The sequence below is a fragment of the Saccostrea cucullata genome, unplaced genomic scaffold, assembly GCF_032062105.1.
Source record: "Saccostrea cucullata isolate Sc308-1 unplaced genomic scaffold, CSIRO_AGI_Scuc_v1 ctg1322, whole genome shotgun sequence".
NCBI classification, from domain to species: domain Eukaryota; kingdom Metazoa; phylum Mollusca; class Bivalvia; order Ostreida; family Ostreidae; genus Saccostrea; species Saccostrea cuccullata.
The window spans coordinates 373,729-396,049 of record NW_026930818.1 but is presented as its reverse complement, the minus strand read 5'-3'; the positions used below and the strand labels follow the sequence as shown (position 1 = coordinate 396,049).

General features: G+C 33.8%; 3 protein-coding genes across 6 annotated transcripts in view; 2 read left to right on the top strand and 1 right to left on the bottom strand.

Annotated features, from left to right (window-relative positions):
• Positions 1-22,321, top strand: part of LOC134230241 (ralBP1-associated Eps domain-containing protein 1-like) — a 52,096-nt gene that overhangs the window by 7,820 nt on the left and 21,955 nt on the right. The gene's annotated exons all lie outside the window — the stretch shown is intronic.
• Positions 299-13,132, bottom strand: LOC134230232 (uncharacterized). Its single transcript, XM_062711995.1, has 10 exons — positions 13,074-13,132; positions 9,305-9,370; positions 6,346-6,429; positions 5,988-6,118; positions 3,406-4,056; positions 2,926-3,024; positions 2,614-2,743; positions 2,278-2,360; positions 1,666-1,867; positions 299-1,303 (listed from the first exon to the last, which is right to left on the bottom strand). The coding sequence occupies exons 5-10, from the start codon at positions 3,994-3,996 to the stop codon at positions 1,188-1,190; spliced, it is 1,221 nt and encodes a 406-aa protein (XP_062567979.1). The 5' UTR covers positions 3,997-4,056; positions 5,988-6,118; positions 6,346-6,429; positions 9,305-9,370; positions 13,074-13,132; the 3' UTR covers positions 299-1,187.
• Positions 15,586-20,864, top strand: LOC134230240 (uncharacterized). Its single transcript, XM_062712011.1, has 6 exons — positions 15,586-15,774; positions 17,108-17,234; positions 17,530-17,901; positions 18,184-18,442; positions 18,710-18,822; positions 19,218-20,864. Exons 3-6 carry the CDS (start codon positions 17,592-17,594, stop codon positions 20,729-20,731), a joined length of 2,196 nt encoding a protein of 731 aa, XP_062567995.1. The 5' UTR covers positions 15,586-15,774; positions 17,108-17,234; positions 17,530-17,591; the 3' UTR covers positions 20,732-20,864.

Here is a 22,321-nt window from a genome sequence, read left to right as displayed (position 1 = left end):
GTACCAAAAACATTAATAGGCACACTTTAGGTACTAAAAAGGCACAATATTGGCACATCATCTAACTAGACCAGTAGGTACATTTTAGGTATACCTAAAAAGTGCCTACATATTAATTTATTAAGTACTTTCAAGGCTGTGCCAAAAGTATGCCAGAGGTATACCAAAAGTATACCTACAAGGTACCTATACTGTTACCAAAAGCAATAATAGGCACATTTTAGGTACTAAAAAAGCACAATATTGGCACATCATTTAACTAGACCAGTAGGTACATTTTAGGTATACCTAAAAAGTGCCTACATATCAAAAGTTTTTAAATTTTTGGCCTTAAACGAAGAATACATACATTTCTTGTGGTATGTTCACATCTACATCTAAAACACACAGTTCTTATAATATTTCATATATCAAAGGCGCATTCCAAGAAAACCAAAATGTATGGTTAAAATGAAGGATGATTCAATGATCTTATTTAATACATGCATATGAAAATCAGCTCTCTAAGAGTCTTACATCTAAATAGACTTTGCTATAGAAAGCCTTATAAATTGGTCATTCCACATTGATTCATTTTTATTAGAGACATTGATAGATAAATAAAACTAAAATAAATAAAATTAAGATAAATAAATAAATAATGAGCAGTATATCAGTGAAAGACAAAAAACGCACCTTCTAATCAAAATAGCATCTATTGAGGTGAGGTAAATTCGAGTGCAAAATTTTACAACAGTTAGTACTATTGAAACACCATAAAGCTGTAGCGACTATTAATAACAGTGTTTAGAAAGCTAAAAGTCATGGACATAATAAAAAGATGTTTTATCAAAATAAAAAAGCATACTGAAATCCCTAAGCTACAAAATAGAAAAAAATTGATGCATCATGAACAGTAGAATAACCTTCAAACAGTAGTACTATTGTAGCGACTATTATGTTCTAGGTTAAAAACAAAACTAAATATATACATCTGAATAAAAAAGCTAAATATAATTAAACATAAAACAAAAGTGTATCGTAACAATACATGAAAGACTGGTCATTGAATTGGCATATCACTTGTAATGTTTTCAATTCCCTTATTTTTCTATAGTAAACTTTTTAATTCACCACACATTCGCAGAGTGTCATCAAATTGTTTTTTGTTGGGGCACTGTCACAAAGTGTCGGAAACGAAAATGTCCTTACTTCTGTACCGAGATGGACTTCTTCTTCTCAAAGGAAACCAAGGCACTCATCTTTGATCGCATTGCACACTTGATGACGGATTCGGTTTCCTTCCCCTTGATGACCGCATAATCTGAAATAAGAGTAATTTACATATCACTTTAATAAACCTATATGTGATCTCCTTTATATGATTTTTATACCCTCTAAATCATTTGATGAGTGTTATAAACAAAATCAAATTTTAGTGACATAACACAAAATTTATGAAAAATGAAGAATTTTGTACCCTCAAAGCAATGTTATTATTGTGTACTAGTGATTCAGTGTACTTTTTTGGATTTTTCCTTGATTTCATTTAGTTAAATAAATTTGCATTGAGTCTTAATTTTATAATACATATTGCTGACTACTGCACTTCTCTTACTTATTACCAAAGTCAAGCCTGTTTGACACAATTTTCAGGAAAATTTATATTTTATTCAAAATTCTTACCAAGAATTGCTTTTGTTATCTGCTTGTCCAACCCATGTTTTCCATTTACACCCATCACGTTTCCCCTCTCTATCAGTTCTTTGGATGTGTAGAATACGGACATCAGGAATCGAGCAATTGAAGTTCCATTGGTCTTCTTACTGGCTATACGCAAGTCTCTAGGATAGACAAAGACTCCTGAATTGGGCATCAATTCGATCATCTAAAAATAAATATAAATGAAGATTAGAACTAAAAATTTAGATCATCTCATCATGTTTACAAGGATGTATGTTAACAGAAATCAGGAATTGTCTGCAGTTAAATTTTGAAAATTATCAGGAACCCCCTCCCCGCCAAATTCTGAAAACAAATGTGTTCTGATGCAATTTTGACCCCTTGCTATGGTTGAGGTAAACACAATATTAAGGGAATTTGGGACAAAAGATCACATGATACAGATAAACTTTCCCATAGTTTCTGGTATAAATACAAGTGCCAAACCTGATTTAATTTAATTTAATGTTTTTATTTGACAATAGCACTCCTATATGTCATTTACTACTCCCCAAAACAGAGACAAAAATTAAAAATTACTTATAACTATTAAATAGTCAAATGCATTTTACTTACTGAACTTCGTTCTGCAATTTCTTTTGGCACAAGACCAGCTCTTGGAAGCCCATCACTCTGGGTCCTCAATTCAGTTTGGCTACCTGCAAATTGAAATAAAACAGTGTAGAGTGAATGTACATTCTTACAAATGCATTTCACTGTATGTTTCATAAGGTACTAATGTTCAAATCATACTGATGATTGTATCACTTAACCTCTTACTGTGTTCTATAATATAAATGTTAAGAAAATATCACTTGAAAAAACCTTGAGGTGTTTCAGAATTTTTTATTCTTCTTAGCCATGGAAATACAATTGTATCAAATAATTGTAATTCTGAAAGAATCACTATACCTGCTTGATTCTGCTTTACTGTTGCCAGTTCTTCTTTCAGTGCCTCTAATTGTCTCTTTAATTCTGCCACTTCTTTTTCTTTTGCCTCAAGTGCAGCCTTGTAATTGTTAACATCTACGTCATCTGTCACCTGTGATTCAATGAATAAATTTACTGGCAACCCAAAATATGCATTTTTCCTTGAATTAACATCAAGATGAAATAAGTTCTGTAGACAATTGAGTTTTATATAATGTTATTAAATCTTTTGCCTTGATTAAACATTTTTCTAAATAAACTTGTACTGCACATAATTAAAAGTGTAATCATTACCTCATCAGCTTGAATTTCTTCTGCATCATCAGTGTTCCTCAGGAAGTTTTCTAAAATCTCGTCCCCCTCTGACACCGCTGACGGCATTCCAGGGATAGCCTGCAAGTGAAACAAGAAACTGTCTGAGACCTTTGAAATTTAAAAAAATTTAGAAATAAGAAAAAAAAGAATAAATTTTCCAGCTTGTGAGGTAAAAAGAGACAATGTGCTTTCTACTGCTCTCATTTAAGGATATACTTCTTATGAGCATCAAACTGTATTAACATTTTTTGCTGACAATCTGTGTAACTCACTCTGATTTTATTTGATTAAGGTATATGATAAGAAAGTTCTTTCTTAGGTGTACTAAATGATGGATGAAGAATTTTTACATAAGCAATAAAGGCCTCCCAAATTAGTTATGTATAGTAGTAATTAACAGACAAATAAAGTTGTCTAGTCATCAATTGCCAAACTTTAATTTATAATTTTGAAAATTACCTCAACAAGAGAAGAAAACTCTGTTGACTGTTTGCCTGCCTGCCTATTAGATGACTTGGAACTGTACGCAGGCTGTGGGGCAACTGGACCAGGTGCTGGCTGTGGGGCAACAGGACCAGGCGCTGACTGGGAACTGAACGTCGGCTGTGGGGCAACAGGACCAGGCGCTGAGTGGGAACTGTACTCCGGCTGTGGGGCAACAGGACCAGGCGCTGACTGGAAACTGTACGCTGGCTGTGGGGCAACAGGACAAGGCGCTGACTGGGAAGTATATGCTGGCTGTTGGGCAACAGGAGTCGGTACTGGTTGATATGGCTGCTCTTGCATCTGGTTGAACCTCGTGGGGTGAATGGCATAGGGCCTGTGAGGCGTATCAGTGATCGGTGTTGAATGATGCATTGGTGGGTAAGGTAGTAGCTGAGTGTGGTACACATTCTCTGATGACTGGGAGTTGATTGGCTGAAGTGGATAGTGTTGCTGCCTTGGATAAAGTGTTTGTTGATTTGGGTTCTGCTGCTGTTGTGTCTGGGTGTTGTTTGGTGGCTGATGCACTGAGATGGGATGTTGGGGCAGCTGGGGAATTGGTGTCATCTGTCTGGTGTTCTGCTGCCCTGCTACATGGCTGCTTGGAGTTGTTGGCTGTACTTGTGTCTGTAAAAAATTACATTATTAACTTTCAGTTTAAGTTGACCACTTTCTACATAGGATAGTGTTAAAACCCCATTCTCTTATTTCAATCTACACAGCACAGTTAAGGTTACAAATAGGAGGTGGAGATTTATTTGTATGTGAAAACTTGACTATGACATCACAGGGTTCTCCACATTTGAAAATTTAACCATGGAGGAAGATTGGTGAAGACAAAATGTGACCGAAAAAAACATGAATGCGCGTTAGACTTCCTAATCTTCATTAATCAATGACTGGTTTTACAATTTGTAAACTTAACCATTGCAACACAAAACAATGGAATAACTATCTCTGTTTATAAAGTTAAAAAAAATAATAATTAAAATTAAAAAGGATTTCTCCTGTATTTTACCTCACAAATGTACTAGAATTTGCCCAAAACTGTAGTAACCTTCTGGAGGAATTAAAAAAAATTGTTGATACATTAAGCAGGGCAATATTATTCAGAAATTAATAATTGTAAGAATTGTTGTAGCCTGTTGTAGTATGAAATGTTTTGTTTAAATATGACTAAAACTGATGAATGGTTACTTATTTTTTTTATTAAACACACAAAGGAACAATTGGATAAGTGTCATTTTTTCTAAGCATTCTATTTTTCCATGATAATGCGTTTTTCACCAAGTTTTGTTTACTTCTCCACGTTCCCCAGTGCTGAAAATAGCGCCACGCGACGTCTCATAACAACAGGAAGTAACTCTAAAAATAAGACGGCGATTGACACTTCGGTCCTATGCACATTTTATCAAAAACGATAATAAAGTTAAAGCTTAAAAAACATAGCATCGGAAAATAAATGCAGAGGAATATGAATTTTTACAGAGTATTTTTGGGTGAATATCAACAAGATTGCCGACGTTAAAAAAACTATTTAGTTTCGACTGCCCTGGCTCGGATGCGTGTCGACTACGAGCCATCGTTACTGTGTCTTTGAATTCTTGAAAATCTATTAATTATTATGAAGTGAACTGAACACAGTTAGAATTCAACAAAAGAACATGTAATACAAAAATACAGAGGCCCGTTAACAGTAGTTTATATAGTAGATAACTACTCATACTGTTGAAACAGCTGGCCGACCGACCTTCATTTATTAAATTATAAATTCATTTATTCTCATGCTCCACCGCACATTCGCAGCTGTTCGACCGTGGGTAATTAGCACTATTACCTGTCCCCGTGCGCTTGGGGGGCTTCACACCACGTTGTTTAAACACAATTAACTACTTGGATAGTATATTGCAGGTGTCATCTCTGAAAATGCAAGTTTTAAATTCTAAAATTTAACCATGGCGGGCGTGGATTTTTAACCGTGGCGCAGCAAATTTAACCATGGCGCACACCAATTTAACCATGGCGCACCTCCATGGTAAAACCCCTTGTGGAGAACCCTGACATCATACACAATATATGTCAAACAACATTCTTTAAAATACCACATAATGAGTTTATATGCTAATTTAACCAAAAAGGAAATCATCAAACTACATAAAACTTACTACAACATGTTTTTTTATCGTTAGTTAAATCCCACATAACAAGTTATATAAACAAGTCAGTGATTGCAATATGCTTGTCAATATGATGTCATTTCTTACAATGTGACATAGTTGATATGCAGTGAAAGACAGATCTAGTATTATTTTCTCTACTTGAAAAATTGCCTAATCGTACCCAAGGTTGACCTAGATATTTTTATGATCAATATGTATACCAAATTTCATTGCAGTATGTACATCCAATGCAAAAAAATTGGATGAAAACTGTTGGTTAATAGAAAGACAGACTGCAGCAAAGAAATATGCCCTTCCTCCTTCAAATATCTTTATTTGTTTTCATCAAAAATCTTGAAACCTTAATGAAATTAGTATTCGATGAGGAAAAATTCCTACCTCCTGTCTAAATGCATCCAGATTTTGTAGGAAATCAGCATTCCTCTTGAGAGCAAGTTCTTTCTTCTTCTTGTTTTCGTCTTTCTTCTTCTTGTTTTCCTCTTTCTTCTTTTCCTGTTCTGCTTTGTTTTCTATTAAAAAAAACAAGACTGTTATAAAAGCATATGATTATGATAATCAAGAAATTACTCTATGAAGTCTAAAAATAGTTTGCTTTTAAATAAAGAAGGAGACTTTAAAAAAAAAAAAATAAATTTCCGATCTTATTGTGTTTAAAAATAATTTCTATGCTATAGAATTACAATAGGATTTTTTTATTTTTGCTTTTCCATTGTGCAATTGAAAATTTCAACCTCACCTTTGTTTGCTTGCTTTCTGGCTTTTTTTGATGCGTCATCTTTAGTCAGTGTGCTTCTCTTTCCTTTTCTTGACACAGTCTTGTCTAGAAAAAAATTTAATCTCTTTAGCATTTTTCAAATTGTTCTTTATTTTCATAGTCATGTGAAGACCATAGAACTTTCATCAGCAAGATCTTAAATACACAGCTTAATATGTCATTATACCCCCCCCCCCCCCCCCCCCCCGCAAACGAAGTTTAGGGGGGGGGTATATTGGAATAACCATGTCCGTCTGTCTGTCTGCAGACAAGATTTTGTCCGGACCATTACTCAGAAACTATTGGAAGGATTTGTCTGAAAATTTGTAAACATATTATTCACCATATGGAGTTGTGCACCTGATATTTTCATCTTGATTGGATCATTATTTTGAATTTGACAGGTGTTTTTTCATTTTTATTTCGTGGTTTTGTCTGGACCGTTTCTCAGAAACTATTGCAAGGATTAATCTGAAATTTTGTACACTTACTATTCACCACATGAAGGTGTGCACCTGGAATTTTTAACTCGTTTTGTTAATTTTTTTGCATTTTACAGGTTTTATTTTTTATTTTAATTGACTTGACGTTCATTTTGGGTTCATTTATAAGGTTTGAGATATAGAATCTAGAATATATGTTCAAAAATACTACAGCTTAAAACTAGTCACTACTCATAAAAACTTAAAAGGGAATAAGGCACAAGAATTAAAGATTTCTCTTCTCTTATTCTCTTAATTGTACAGTAATTTATTGTCTGTCAAAGCACTTGATTACTGGATGACCAGCTCTTTATTTTCAAAATGCATTTCAAATTGATATATCAAGATTAATTTGATTTTGTATAATGTTTTTTTTTTTCAACAATCAGTTTGCAGAGTGACCTAACACATAATTGCAATATATTTTTTTTTAACCAGAAATAAAAAAAAAATGAAATGAAAAAATTAAAACATAATGTTACAATGGAATTACAATGAATTAGTTTTGATGTTTCATTTGGTTGCACTTTTGTTTCATTCATTAAGAAACATGATGAGCTATTGTATTTCACTGCAAATTTTTGTAAGTACATTGTGAACACCTTTAGATCCATAAAGTATTTTTGAATTGGCACCTTCTCTGAAAAACCCAGTGGGGGGTATTTGTCCCTATTGGACAGTTCTAGTTTTCATCAGTTTAAGTGACAAGACACCCATAGGCCACATCGCTAACCTAGGCATATTGGCTAGGAACCCCCTCCCCCCGAAATTAAGTCAATATTAAAAAGTTAACAGGGGAGGGGGGGATATTTTTTTACATCATTGTTTCCATTTTGATATAATAGGTTTTGCTGTTCTTGAGCAGCAGATTACTTTTTTATTTAATATTCATTTTGAGAAGTTGATCCCCAACCGTAGCCCAGCAGACATACCTACCCCGTGGGTGCCCTCATTTGAGTTGATTTGATTTTACACTACCTGCGGATGCCGCAATATCAATATGATTGATCAAGATTTTTTTTTCTGGAGAAAAACATTTTTTTTCATATATTTCTGTGTAAAATTTTAATCCCCCATTATGGTCAATCCTATCCCCCGGGGTTAAAACTTGAACCTTGAATCTATAGTATCTGAGGATGCTTCCATTTAAATATGATTAGTAATGGCCTTGTTGTTCTTGAATTTGAACAGTAATAGAGATTCTGTGAAAGTTTCATTAAATTTAATTCAGTATTTTAAGAGGAGTAGTGGATAAGAGATAAAGTGTAACAGACGGATGGATGTACAGACGGATGGAAATACCAATCACTATACACCATGTACACCCTCCCATTTTCCAAGCAGGGGTATAATTAACTGGGTGTTTATAATAATGGTAGCATAAAACCACAAATGTTATCAGAAAAGTTCACTTGAGCATTCAGCTCAGGTGAGCTTAATGAAATTGATAAACAATATTGTGAACAGGTAAATTTGACATGCATTTGGTATATACAAATGAACTTCTAGCTGTATTCCTTATTTAGTGCATTTTGTCTGCACCAAATCTGCACCAAATTGGCAAAAGTATAAATATGAAACAGTGATAAAACCAGGGGCTTAAATTTTACAAATATGTTATTTTGCTTTCTGTGTCATTTTTCAAAACATTCTATTTTTCTACATATTAAAATGCACTTCTGCTTAGTTTCCTTCATTGTGCTCCAGTGCTATTGCTAAAGATAGGTCCAAGCAATGTTTGACAGAAAGAACTATAATCGGTATATTGCATATCTTTGCCTCCACAAATATTAAATTTTGAAAAACTCTTATAATATGTTGTATTTTATATATTGTATGAAAAATGTAAATTAACAAAACATATTATAGTTTCAGAGTAGCTTATTGACAATTTTTTTTTTATTTTTAGCTCAACTGAGCCAAAGGCTCAAGTAAGCTTTTCTGATCACATTGAAATACAAGGGAAAATTCTTTAAAAATCTCCTTCTTAAGAATAAAAAGCCATAATTGCTCATATTTATATGGAAGCATCCACAGGTAGTGTAGATTCAAGTTTGTTCAAATCATTACCCCCGGGGGTTGGGGGGCCGCAATGGCTGACCAAAGTTTGACATAGAAATATTTAGGAAAATTCTGTAAAATCTTTTTCTCAATAATGACAAAGCCATAATTACTGATAATTATTTGGAAGCATCCCAGGTAGTGTAGATTCAAGTTTGTTCAAATTATGACCCCAGGATAGGATGGGAACAAACGTATGGATATAAACTTTTCAATAGTAAACCAATTTCTACTTTTCCTAGCCATGATGTTCAGGTGAGTGATGTGACCCATGGGCCTCTTGTATGACGTCACCAATTCTTGGGATTTTACATTATTTTTCAGATATACATATATTTATTTTCAAATCTCAAAATCTTATTTCTGCTTTTGATAAAAAGTTGATTTAAGTTTCTTACCAGGAGGAGGAGCTGTGGTGTTGTTATTATCATCTGTGGGCTGATTTGGCTGCTGTCCATTTTCACCTGAAATAAATAAATACTCTTCATAGAAAGAAGTTTACTTAAATTTGTATGTAAGGTTTTCACTATGATAATGCTCATTTGAATCCCTGGGCTGGCCTTATTCCCATTAACATAAAATGAGCTCACCTTTGATCTTAATATACAGGCACTTGTTTCGATAATAATTTTTTAACCTATAGCATAATAATAACACAAGGTATATAACTCGTTGGGTCTGTGGCTTGGGCTGTTCAAACTGGGAAAATAATCGCTATTTTGGGAAAATTTGGAAAACCAACATTTATTAAAATATTTTGATTTTCTAGCATTTTGTCATAAATTTAGTTCTGGTTTTGAATAAATTTAAACAGTTCAAACATGTGTAGGTATGCTATATTTGTAAGTACATTAGCTTTACTCATGAGTGTTGGAATTGCAATTATTTGTGTTGAGTGGCAGTCGCTAGTCACATAATCCTGAATTTCTTCTATCACGTGGTCATCGTTGCTTACAAAAAATTGGTGCAAGACTGACTCATTTATATGTTTGTAGGTGCTGCTCACTTATGTTAAAATGAAATGTCTATTTTCAGCACCAATATGAAGTTTTGTTTCAATTGCGTGACCAAAATGAAAATACTTAAACTTCTGTAATTAACAATAACTTGGTGGTTTCCATTTACTAATCTTTACTATTTATATGTCAAGTTTAAAAAAATGTATCAGGCTATCAAAATTTGCATCTAGAAACATAAAAGTTACAGTATCTATCTCCATCAACCCTCATAGTATGCTTATTAATCACTGTCCAGTAAAAAAATTTCTTTTCAAATAAAAAAAATTAAATAATCATAGGGTCATGTACTTCTCTATTGAATTGAATACAATTTAGAAAAAGTTTTAAATTTTCTCAACAAAAAAAGAGGGTATGTCTTTTAACCACAATGAACCACAAGGAACCACAATGAACCACAATGAAACCACAATGAAACCACAATGAACCACAATGAAACCACAAGGAACCACAATGAAACCATTCCACCTATTCCCACATAAAATTTTCCTACCTGAATTTCAGAAAGTAGGAATAGGTAGAATGGACCCACTTATTTTATTATTTATATGCATATCTATATATAATCATAAATCTAATATCTTCCCTGTAATCTGTTTTCAGATGGTCCATTCAGATCTTAAAGGTATCTTATACTGTAGATCACTTAATTTTCGTGACACCTTATTTTCACGAGATAGTCATTGACTCTTTATTAGCTAGACAAAATTTTCACGAATTGTGGTTATTGTTCTATATAAACTTAAGGAGTTCTATTTTACGCGAGAATGAAATTTTCGCGTAATTATGCGAAAATAAAGTTCTCGTGAATAAAATATGATTCACAGTATTTATGTATTTCAAATTAAATCAATACACAATTTACAATTATTATAATTTTTTTACTCTTAAAATATTCATTACAGTACTTATTTTAATAATATGCAAAATTAAAGCAGCAGTGTATTATAAAAAAAATGATGGTATACATTTACAACACAAGAGCGAAGCCTCTTGTTTCTTATAATGCTTTCACCTACACAATTGTAAAAATTTTTGAAGCATAATCCATTCATTGTTACCCTGAAAAAGATCCATGGAATGACCAACTTGATATTTATGTAATAAAAACAAGATAAAGAGATAATTTAATCCCCAAAACCTTCAAGGAATGAAATGATCATTGATTGACTAATAGTTAGTCTGCATGGCTATAATTTGTAACCACTCCATAAAATTATTTCATTTTATCATATATGCTCATCTATTACTCATCATAAAGTTGATTTGAACATTCTGAACAAAAATACTTATAGAATGTACAGCATTCCTTGTCCATGTAAGTAAGCCCTCAATACTCTGAATTCAAAAGATCGAGATAATTTCCTTTATTTAGTGCAACTACTGTTAGAGTTTTTAAAAAGTTAATATAATAATCTAATTCGACCTATCTAATACCTCATTTCCAGATTCCTTAATATTTTTAACTTAAATTTTACATGTTTTGTAGTAGACTTAAAGCATCTTATAAGCATGCCAAAATTTTGACAGCTTGATGCCCACGAGTAAGGAAATTGATTTTTAATATTGCATTAATTTTGAGGGTTTTGGTCCAACACCTCATGCCCTGTGGTTAAGAGATTTTGAAATCCAAAAGTTTTACTCCCCTTTACCTAAGGATGCTTTGTACCCTGCCATAATTGGTTGAAATTGGATACGCTGTTCAAGAAAAGGAGCTTAAATGGTTCAAAAGAATAGGAAACAGACGGACAAGAAGCACAATGTCGGACAATAACAGATAGAAATAGGTCACCATTGTGACTCAGATGACTAAAAATTGCATATAAACCATATATAGATTCATTAAAATTAAATTAAGATGTCCTTGTGGTTTCATTGTGGTTCATTGTGGTTTCATTGTGGTTCCTTGTGGTTTCATTGTGGTTCATTGTGGTTCATTGTGGTTAAAAGACATACCCAAAAAAGAAATGCATATTGTTTTACTCGTCAAAGAAATTCTTAGAATGTACATGAAACAGTTATTTTTTATATCAATGGATACCTGTGACCTATTTAAAGGAAACATGGGGTTTTAAATCTAAGTGTTGAATTATCTCCCTTGATTAAACATGTTTATGAAAGTAGTGTTTTTCATGATTTCTTCTAAATCAGTTGTCTATTTTCATTGATATTTTGGATTTAGAGAAACTTTTCTCACTTCTATTAAACCCATATTTAACATTTGATTGTACTGTTGATACTACAATGCCACGCCCAAACAAAGATGAATATGACCAGGCTAACGATGATACTAAATTGAGCTACGCAACAGGAAGTTGCAACTGTATTTGAAATAAATCAAAGGGCTTTGCAACCTCAAAACTAACGTCTGAAGCCCACTATCATGCCATCTGCATGTTACCACAACCAGACTGCACCGTCAGACACCCCACCCCTTCATCACCTCATGCGATTTAGAACTTGCTGTAAAGCTGCTGCTATAATTGCTGGATGAAAAAATCTGCATAAAAATGCATTAATTGTTCGCAAGAGACTGAAATGAGATGGTATTCCTCCACAATATCTGTACATTTGAAATCCACTAGCATTGAGACTTTGCATAGTTCATATTGTTATGCCCCTTGAATTTTGGGGCACTGAAAATGACATCAACTTGACTTTTCAATTTGCAATATTAATTTTTATCACAACACACTCTAAAATCGCTTAAATAATATTAGGTTTAACCTGAAAACTAAGAATTTCATATTATTCTGATTATGCGTTTCTTTTTTTTTTTTTTTTTAGTATATATTGTTTATATATTCATAGTTTTGTTTGTTTGTAGTTTGTACATCAGTACACTTCGTTCATAAAGTTTTCGTTTTTATTTTCCCATGCATGGTCTCTTTAAACAAAACAATGATTGTGAAATGCATTTTAAAAAGGCGTTCTAGAAATCTTTCCCAAATATTCTTAGTTTTGTTTGTTTGTAGTTTGTACATCAGTAGATTCCTTAATAACGTTTTCATTTTTAATTGCCCATGGTCCTTTAAAACAAAACGATGATTGTGTAATGTATTTTTAAAAAAGTGTTCTAGAAATCGTTCCTAGTATGGGGTCATGTCCTCATCTTATTAATTTAGACATTCGCAAAGTTTTTCCACATTACCTTATCTGTACCAAGCACATTGGGTATTCCTATACCGGAAAGTAACCTTTTTTGTTTGTTTGGTTGTTTTTTTTTTTTACATATTGAACCCGATGTGAATCGAACCCGAGTTGAATTTACCACTGCCAATATTACAGAGAACGTTTCAATTTTTTCTCAAAGAAATTGGCGTGTAATTACCATTAAGATATAATAGTGTCCATTAAAAATACAAATTTAGAAATAAAACTGCAGTTTATTTATCGGCAATGGTATCTAAGAGTAACAAACAAGAGAAATACATACCAAGTGACTGGTTTTTGGCTGCGATGTACTCTTCTGCTAACCTCTCTAATTCCTTCTTCCCAGCCAAAGATGAATCTAAAATAAGCAAGAAACAGATTTAAAAAAAAAAAACGTCTTAATATTCGCTTTAGTAAACTTTATTAAATTTTTTTCGTACATATCACCGTTATGAAAAAGAAAGGGGGGTTAACTTAATTGACAAACGTATTATAACTTAATTTACTTTCGAATTCGTATAGGCCCTATTTCATTTTTTTTTTTATTTAAAGCTCTGGTATTTTAAAGAATCTTTGTCCTATTATTTCTGCAATACAAGTTTAAAATTTGATGCCCTGAAAAATTCGCTCGTTGGACGTCCAATATGGCGGCCATTTTGGTCAATATCATAGCGGCCATTTTTTTCCAATATGGCGACCATTTGGAATTAACTCTTGCTAAAAATCCGGCTCAGCGAAAACATTATTACACCATATGCACAAAAACGAAATAGATTTATACATTTATATAATTACAGCAAAACAGTAATAATATCTATGCCAGATTCTTGTTCCGATACATATGATATGTGGTGTAACACAGACATGACAATAACATGAACTGAAGTGGTCGAGGTACAGCATTCATTACTTTTACTATTTGAACCTGAAGCTCAATAAATTCCACATCAATTGTTTGCTTCTTGCAATCATTTAAAATAAACATTGAAATAAAACTTAATTGAAGTCCTACCTTTGATCGCCAGTAGCTTGGCATTGTGCACCCCGGGGAAACCGTGGCAGCTGGCTTTCACAACATCGCCGACTTGATACTGGTCGAAATCTTTTCGCGGTTCTTTCACTCTGGACAAACTGATGGTGCTGCATTTGTCCTCATCGGTCCACTCCACAAGCGCAAACATGGTGATGATTAGGTTAATGGGATTCAAAGTAGCCTTTCACCTTTCACCCTTCTTCTTGACCCAAGCTTTGGAACTAATTAGCTTATCCAATCAGATCGAGTCATTTGAATTTTTTAAAATTCAGCCAATCAGCAAAGAGTCGGAAGTCACGGAATTTACCGACAAGTTTTGAAAAAAAACTAATAATTAAATAAACCGTTTATATCAATTAGTATAATCGATTATATTATTGAAAACTTCTATCACAGATAATTAGTTGGAATAAAATATTGAAAATCAAAGGATTTCTCAAAAACGGAATTACACGAACTCAGAACTTCCGGTCAAAACAAAGGCGCCAGATTGAATTTGAACTCGACAAGATGAATCCAAGTAAACGCGGTCGTTATAAGATTTATCACGCTGATAAGTCTTCCCCTATACCCAAAGTATCGCTTTGGCGTATGAGCAGAGAAGATTCACCAGCCGATGAGTGCAGCAATGATGACCAGCTCATGACAGAGATAGACCCCGTTGATGTGATCGACAACTTTCACAGACAAGCTTTAGAACCAGTAAGTGTTTAGCTCTTGTTTGTCTAATGATAAAATGTAAAATATTTCGTCTTTTGTCAGTCTGATTTTGCACAATGAAAGACGTATTTATTGCCATTCCATGTGACTTGGTTTTAGTCAGGACCTATATATACTATAGTATATAGGTCACTGCATGGTTTTAATTAAGATCCCCTTTAATTATATAGGACTTTTTTTGTTCATTTCCTGATCACAAAAAGTTGGACGGGAAACCAACCTTTCAATGATCATTTTTTACAGTATAAGTCAGTTTTGGGAAAAAAGTGGGGGGGGGGGGGGTCCCTTTTGCTACATGCCTGGACTATACATTGTATAGTACGACTGTAGGTTAATACGTATAGTTCCTCTACTCCTCAAGAATTACCTCCAACCTGATCCCACAAGAATCATGCCTTTCAGAAAATTTAAGTTTTGAAAACAGAAAACTATAATTATAATATACATGTATACATCATACAGAATAGAAATGATCAGGATGAAAATTTTGTCTTCTTCAGTACTTGCATTGAAATATTACTCTCCTATATTTTGATCTATGTCTTGAATCCTAGTGGGGAAAATGGTAAAATGAATTATATAACAAAGCTATGCCAATGAATACATGTTATAAACTCCAAAAACTTGACAAAACGTCGTATGTGGTTTTCCGGAACTATTATGATAGCCGGTCAACATTTCCCTCTTTATCATTTACATCTCTTAAACGCTTTATGAAAAGGAAGTTTACACGAAGCGCATAATTAACCGTGACAATTCAAAATGGCGATTTATGAAACTTCGTATTTTCCTAGGATGTCATACCTTGAACGTCGCTCGGCTTTTGAGGGAACGGAGTTATTTGATAATGGAATTTCAGGAAAAAAGAATATTTTGAACTGTTTTGTAAAATAAATATGAAATGCCAAGATTGACGCAAACATCAGAACGAAGAAGTTGAATATAAGTAATAATATTTATAGTAATACATCTGTCATGTCTGTATATATTTTTTAGTTATTAAAAGCTTGTGTATAAAAGTGTATGTTAGCACCATTTGTTATGCATTGCTAGCATCAGCTAGACATATAACTGCACTGATATTGTAATTGTATACCAAAATATACTGACAGGTCCAGTACAATCGCTAGATTTAGCTACGTATGGCTTGATTTACCTACCGATTTATTTACCTATCTGAAGTAGCTTTATTTAGCTACCATATCATTCTTATTTCTATAGAAAATTATAAGGATATGCTGAAAATTTTATTTTGATGCAGTGATTATTTTCACATTTGAACTCATATGAATACGCTTTTCATAAAATAATACTCACTTGAAAATCTAATTATTGTAGTTTGTACAGGACCTGACTGGGGTAATCAATGTGTATAAATATATATCATATAAACATTTACTAAATAGACATCAGCTAAGCTGCCAATCTTTTAACATGTAGTTTTGTTGTGGAAGGAGTAAAAATAATATGTTAAAACACACTGTTAGTATTATAATTTATACTGTAATAGTCAATTAAGAAAATTTTGAAAAAATGCACCATTTTGTGTGTGATAAATAATCCCTTTACTCAGTGGATGACACTAGCTTTGTTGTCATCAAGTCAAATTTTTTCTGGCAAAGAACGCAACAGATCTGCAGGTATTACAGATAAGAAAAAAAATTAAACAATTCTCAAAAAATAAACATTCAAATTAAGCAAAATTTTTCATCCCAAATCATTAATTGATATCTAAACCATAAGATTAAACAAATTTTACCCCTGAAATTCACGTCCTCGCACACTGACGTCAAACACAAAGGCAGCAGCACGAGATTTACATGCATATTTGGCCTCCTTAGCGTCAGACACAGAGACAGATGTGCATGAGATTTGCATGCTTATTAGGCCTCCTCTCCTTAGCTGCTGACCTATCGACCTGCCTAATTTACATTCCGGCAGAATTATTGAGAAATCATTTCAGCTTACTTTCAAAGGTCTATTATAGAAAAAAAATTTAGAAATGGAAGTATTAGTATATATAACTATTTCCAAAAGAGAACAATTTGGTTATATATTCTACAGTAAAATGGCACATAAAAAAGGGCCCATTAAGCATTGCTTAAGTGCACTTGTCCTTTCAGATTAAGAGTGGAGTACTTTAATGAACCATCAACTTCTTAACAGAAAATAGTGAGGAGGGCTTCATAAGTTTATAGACAAGCAAATTTTATTTAATGTAAATTGATATATTTAGACTGCTAAAAGACATTTAAGTTACACTAATATCTTAATTTTAGACACTGCCAGAGTCCGATGATTATGCAGACCCAGCCTTTTCAACAACCGAGAGTGAGACCATACAAGACGAGGACTTTGAACAGGAGGAGGATGACGACAGGGATCCAGTTGAACCATGCAATGCAGGTACACTGATTAGATGAGATACTTGTATCTTTAAATAAAAGAACGTCAAGTTAGGATGGTGTCCTGAAAAACATATTCTAAAAATATCCAAAGTAAATATATGCAATATTTCTGAAAACTTAAATGTTAAACAAAAGAAGGAAGGAAGGAAGAAAAGGGCAATATAAGATGATAACTTGTGTAACAGCTTATATGTGAACTGTATAAAAATCAATTATTTTTCCTTTCATCCAAAAAACTCTTCAGAAAAATCATTAAATACAATATGTTTATTCTGTGATGTAAATCTTTCTAGGGGATGAATCTGAAGCAGATCAGCCATTGTACAGCGGTGCAACAATTACTCTTGCTGCCAGTATGATATTGTTGATTTCGTTTGCCATGCGACATTCCCTCACTGGAGAAGCCATCGCTGATCTGTTGGTCCTCTTGGAGCTTCATTGCCTTACGCCGAATTTGTGCAGGACAAACCTGACATCCTTCATGGACTTCTTTCGGAACTTTAAGTCACCCCTTGAGTTTCATCACTATTGTGAGCATTGCTTCCTGTACATGGGGATGGAGAAGGCTGAAGTCTGTCCAAATTGCAACAAGCCACCAAAGAAAAATTCAGCAGCATACTTTCTGGTCATTCCAATCGCTGCACAGTTATCAAAAATGTTTGCAGGTAATTTATTTATCAAATATTTTCAGAATTGCTTACGAACTGATTTTTGGTCTAAATTATTAAAATATCGGCCATTCCCCCATAACAAATATTTGACAATACACATTATGCAATATTACATTTCAAATATTAAACTTGTTTTAAAAAAAGATATGCAAAGTACTGCTTGATTAAAAAAAATAACAAGGTGATATAAAAATGATGTTTGCTTTATGAAGAATTAATCAATATCCAAGCAAAGTAAGATTAAGATCTCTGCTATAATTTTTTGAAATATTTCAGATGGAAGTTTGGTGCAACAGATTTGGGAACACAAGGCTTCTAGACAAGATGATGGAATGCTAAAGGACATATGTGATGGAAAGCTGTACAAAGAAACATTCACGAAAGATGGGTATTTCACCAACAGCACAGCAGAGCACCATGGACAACTGCATATATCCTTCCAGATGAATACGGATGGAGTGTCCTTGTTTCGTTCCTCGTCATTCAGTATTTGGCCGGTTTACCTGGTGATCAACGAGCTCCCACCCCATTTACGGTACGAAACTTTTGGTTATGTAGGTTGGGTAATTTAAATGGAAAATCTTTTTGAACTGAAAATGTTAAATTGATCAAAAAGTCAATTTGATCAACTTAAACAATTCTTAGCATTTCAAATACATGTGCAATGTTTTTGTTGTAGAGTTTTCAGTTTGTATTTGCAAAGGACTCCATATCTTTTCTATGCTTATGAAGATCAATGACCTTGAAGCTCAATGTTTGTCCATAAGGCTTATTCTTATTCATGTTTTTTTTTTATTTATAGGTTTTCCAGACGTAACCGTGTTTTTGCTGGTTTGTGGTTTGGATATTCAAAACCCAACTTCTGCACATTCCTAAGACCATTCGCAGAGAGTTTGCATCAGATTTACAGAACAGGTAGGTTTCTTTCCATTTGTTTTTTAGGACCATTCTGATTTATCAATTTTAAAAAATTTTAAAACCCAAACTCTTAATTTTATAGACAGTGCAGCCTAATTATTCTTATGATGAATCATTTATGGATCAGTTCTAAACACATTTATTGAACTTTAAAAGATAAAATGTATTGTGACCTGATTTGAGGCAATACTCTCACTAAATAGTGATAGGAATTAGGGTAAATTTGACCACTTCATTTTAGAGGCAAGGGTGTCTCAAATAATTATTTTCCCCTTAAAATCAAAATTAGATCTTGGACAAGAATCTCTTGAATATTTTAACATGAACTTTTTTTTCATATTAATACTTATTAAAATGCTCTGTTTATTGATTTCTTTATGTAATTTTTGTAGGTCTCAAGGTGGACAATCTGACCATTAGAGGGATTCTGCTGAATGGTGTTTTTGATGCCCCTGCTAGATGCCTCTTCCAGAATATGGTCCAGTTTAATGGATTCAATGGGTGTCCTTATTGCCTTGTGCCAGGAAAGACCGTGCAGACAAGTGAAAGAGGTCACACCCTGGCTTATCCTTTCAACTTGGACAGTACAACGGGATTTCATGAGCCAAGGACACACGAGTCTTTCACCAGATGTGGAGAAGAAGCGGAGACCAACAAAACCAATGGTGGGAAACAGTCTGCTGTGTCTGGTGTAAAGGGACTTACGTGGTTCAGCTACTTCCCACACTTCAACATCGTAAGGGGAGTAGCCATCGACTACATGCACTGCGTTCTCCTTGGAGTGGTCAAGATGCTGTTGACACTCTGGTTCGACAAGTCCCATCGCAATGAGCCATACAGCATCGCAAGTAGGATTGGTGAAGTGGATAGACGTCTCCTTGCAATCAAGCCACCAAATTTCATCTCCAGGTTCCCTAGGTCTTTGGTTGATGTATCCCATTTTAAGGCTGCAGAGCTCAAGAACTTCCTGCTGTATTACAGTCTGCCATGCCTGTTTGGAATCTTGTCAGAGGATCAGTTTCATCATTTTTCCCTCCTCGTATTTACAACATACAAGCTTCTGCAGGACAAGATTTCATCAAGAGATATTCTCCATTGTCGACAGATGATGTTGGAATTCGTGCTCAACATTCCTGTTCTGTACCACGAGAGGTATTCTACGTCCAACATCCATCTCCTCCTCCACATAGTTGACAAAGTCGAAGATCTTGGTCCTTTGTGGTCTTCTTCGTGCTTTTACTTCGAAGATTTCAATGGACAACTGAGGCGCCTTTTCCATGGAACCCAACATATCCAGTGTCAAATTGCATTTGCTGTTGGTGTGCACCAAAGCCTTCCCCAGCTATCGCAGATGCTCAACCATGGGACCAGTGAGAGGGACCTGTTTCTCCGACTGACCGAAAAAAAGTCCCAGCCTACAAGTGAAAACATTTGTGACAGTGTTTATGTAATTGGAGCCTTCTACAACAGACCCTTCACTCAAGAAGAAGAAAGAGCCCTTACGCTGGCTGTTGGGAACTTTGACTCTGTGTTATTCTTTAAACGTCTATCGAAAGACCATCAAATCCTCCACAGTGCAGAGTACAAAGCCACAACAAGGAGGAACAACACAGTCGTAGGCTATGGAGGAAACTCTTATGGAATTATTCAGACTTTAGTTAAAGTGAAAAGGAACATTGGAGAGGATGCCGCCTATGCATTGATGAGCCCCATGGACAAAGTGAATATTGTTATTGATGGCAGACAGAGATCATCCCCAAACCACATGATTTCCCTGAAACCGTCATTGAATGCTGGACTGGTAGCTGTGTCAGTAGTGGACATCACTGATGTGTGTGTGTATGTTCCTGTCAATGATGAACTTTCTTTCGTGTCCAGTGTTCCAAACCGTGTGGAAAAAGAGTAAAAAATGACACAGTTCCATGCTGCTTCATTGTGTGATTGACTGAACATATGATATTAAATGATTAAAATATTCAAGAAACTGATTATTAAATCATGTTTAATTCCAATATTCATGTTAATAGCCAATATAAAATATTTTGAAACTATTTTTGTTTTATTTTTATTTGAGAGGTAGACTTTTCTTCATTTAATTAGTTAAATTAGATGTTCCCATATATATCAGGTGTATGGAATAATTTGAAGAAATAGGTTTCAATGGCCCTTTTCACAACAAATTAGACAGTTTTTTTTTTTAGTATATTAAGATATTTTATTACTGCATTGTGAAAAATTAGTGAAAATATTAATACAGTCTGATAGAAAATAAAGACTTTAGAAGTGAAGTCTAGATGGAGGAAATTTTAGTCTTCGTTGTAAGATTTTATGTGAAAAAGACCATTGATTGATGGAGACACTTCATTTTCTTTGGTTAAAGAATTGTCTATAAGTTGGACTTTCCTTCCCTTGGTTTTTTAAATGGAGAAATATTTGACTGTCTGTATAACCTTTAATTTCAGGGAGTCATACAAATAACAGAATGAAAAATATTATTATTATTTCTTATTAATAATTCCTTTAATCAGATTTGTCAAAATGCTCTCATTTATTATTCAAAAAAAAGTTTAAGTCCTAAATTGGTACACTTTAGGCACACAGGAAAATGGCAAAGTCTAAAATAGGTACATTTTAGGTACACTGAAAAATTACTAAGTTCAATGTAGCTAGACTGGAAAATGACAAAGTCCAAATTAGGTACATTATAGGTACACTGGAAAATGGCAAAGTCCAAAGTAGGTACATTTTAGGTACACTGAAAAATTACTAAGTTCAATGTAGCTAGACTGGAAAATGACAAAGTCCAAATTAGGTACATTATAGGTACACTGGAAAATGGCAAAGTCCAATGTAGGTACATTGTAGGTACACTGGAAAAAAACTAAGTCCAATGTAGGTACATTGTAGGTACACTGGAATATGACAAAGTCCAAAGCAGGCACATTTTAGGTACACTGAAAAATGGCAAAGTCCAATGTAGGTACATTGTAGGTACACTTGAAAATGACAAAGTTCAATGTAGGTACATTGTAGGCACACTGAAAAAAATATAAGTTCATTATTGGCACAAAATAGGTATGCCTTTTTTGTACCTATAATTATAGGCACAAAATAGGTACTGTTTTGGCACAAAAAAAGTATGCCTATATGTACCTTTTTTTTGTATGGGTACAGCTGATTCTATGAGGTGGTTTCCAGTTTTAGAGACTTGTATCAATTGGGTTGATGGGTTGTGAAGAAAGGGTATAGACTTTTAATTTGTTGATAATTTGTTATTGTAAAATTTGTGGATTTAATGAACATTTAGTCCATGCTAACAACCCTACTGACTCTCAAGTTTACAGAGTACAATAGTACATGTATCTTCATCTCAAATTACCTCCTGGACTGAAGAAATGAGGGTACAATATGAAAAGAGTGGGGAAATGACAGATTTCCTCTACTGTGAATTTCTAACACAAGTCTTTTTTTCTTTTATGTAAGCTTTGTATTCTTG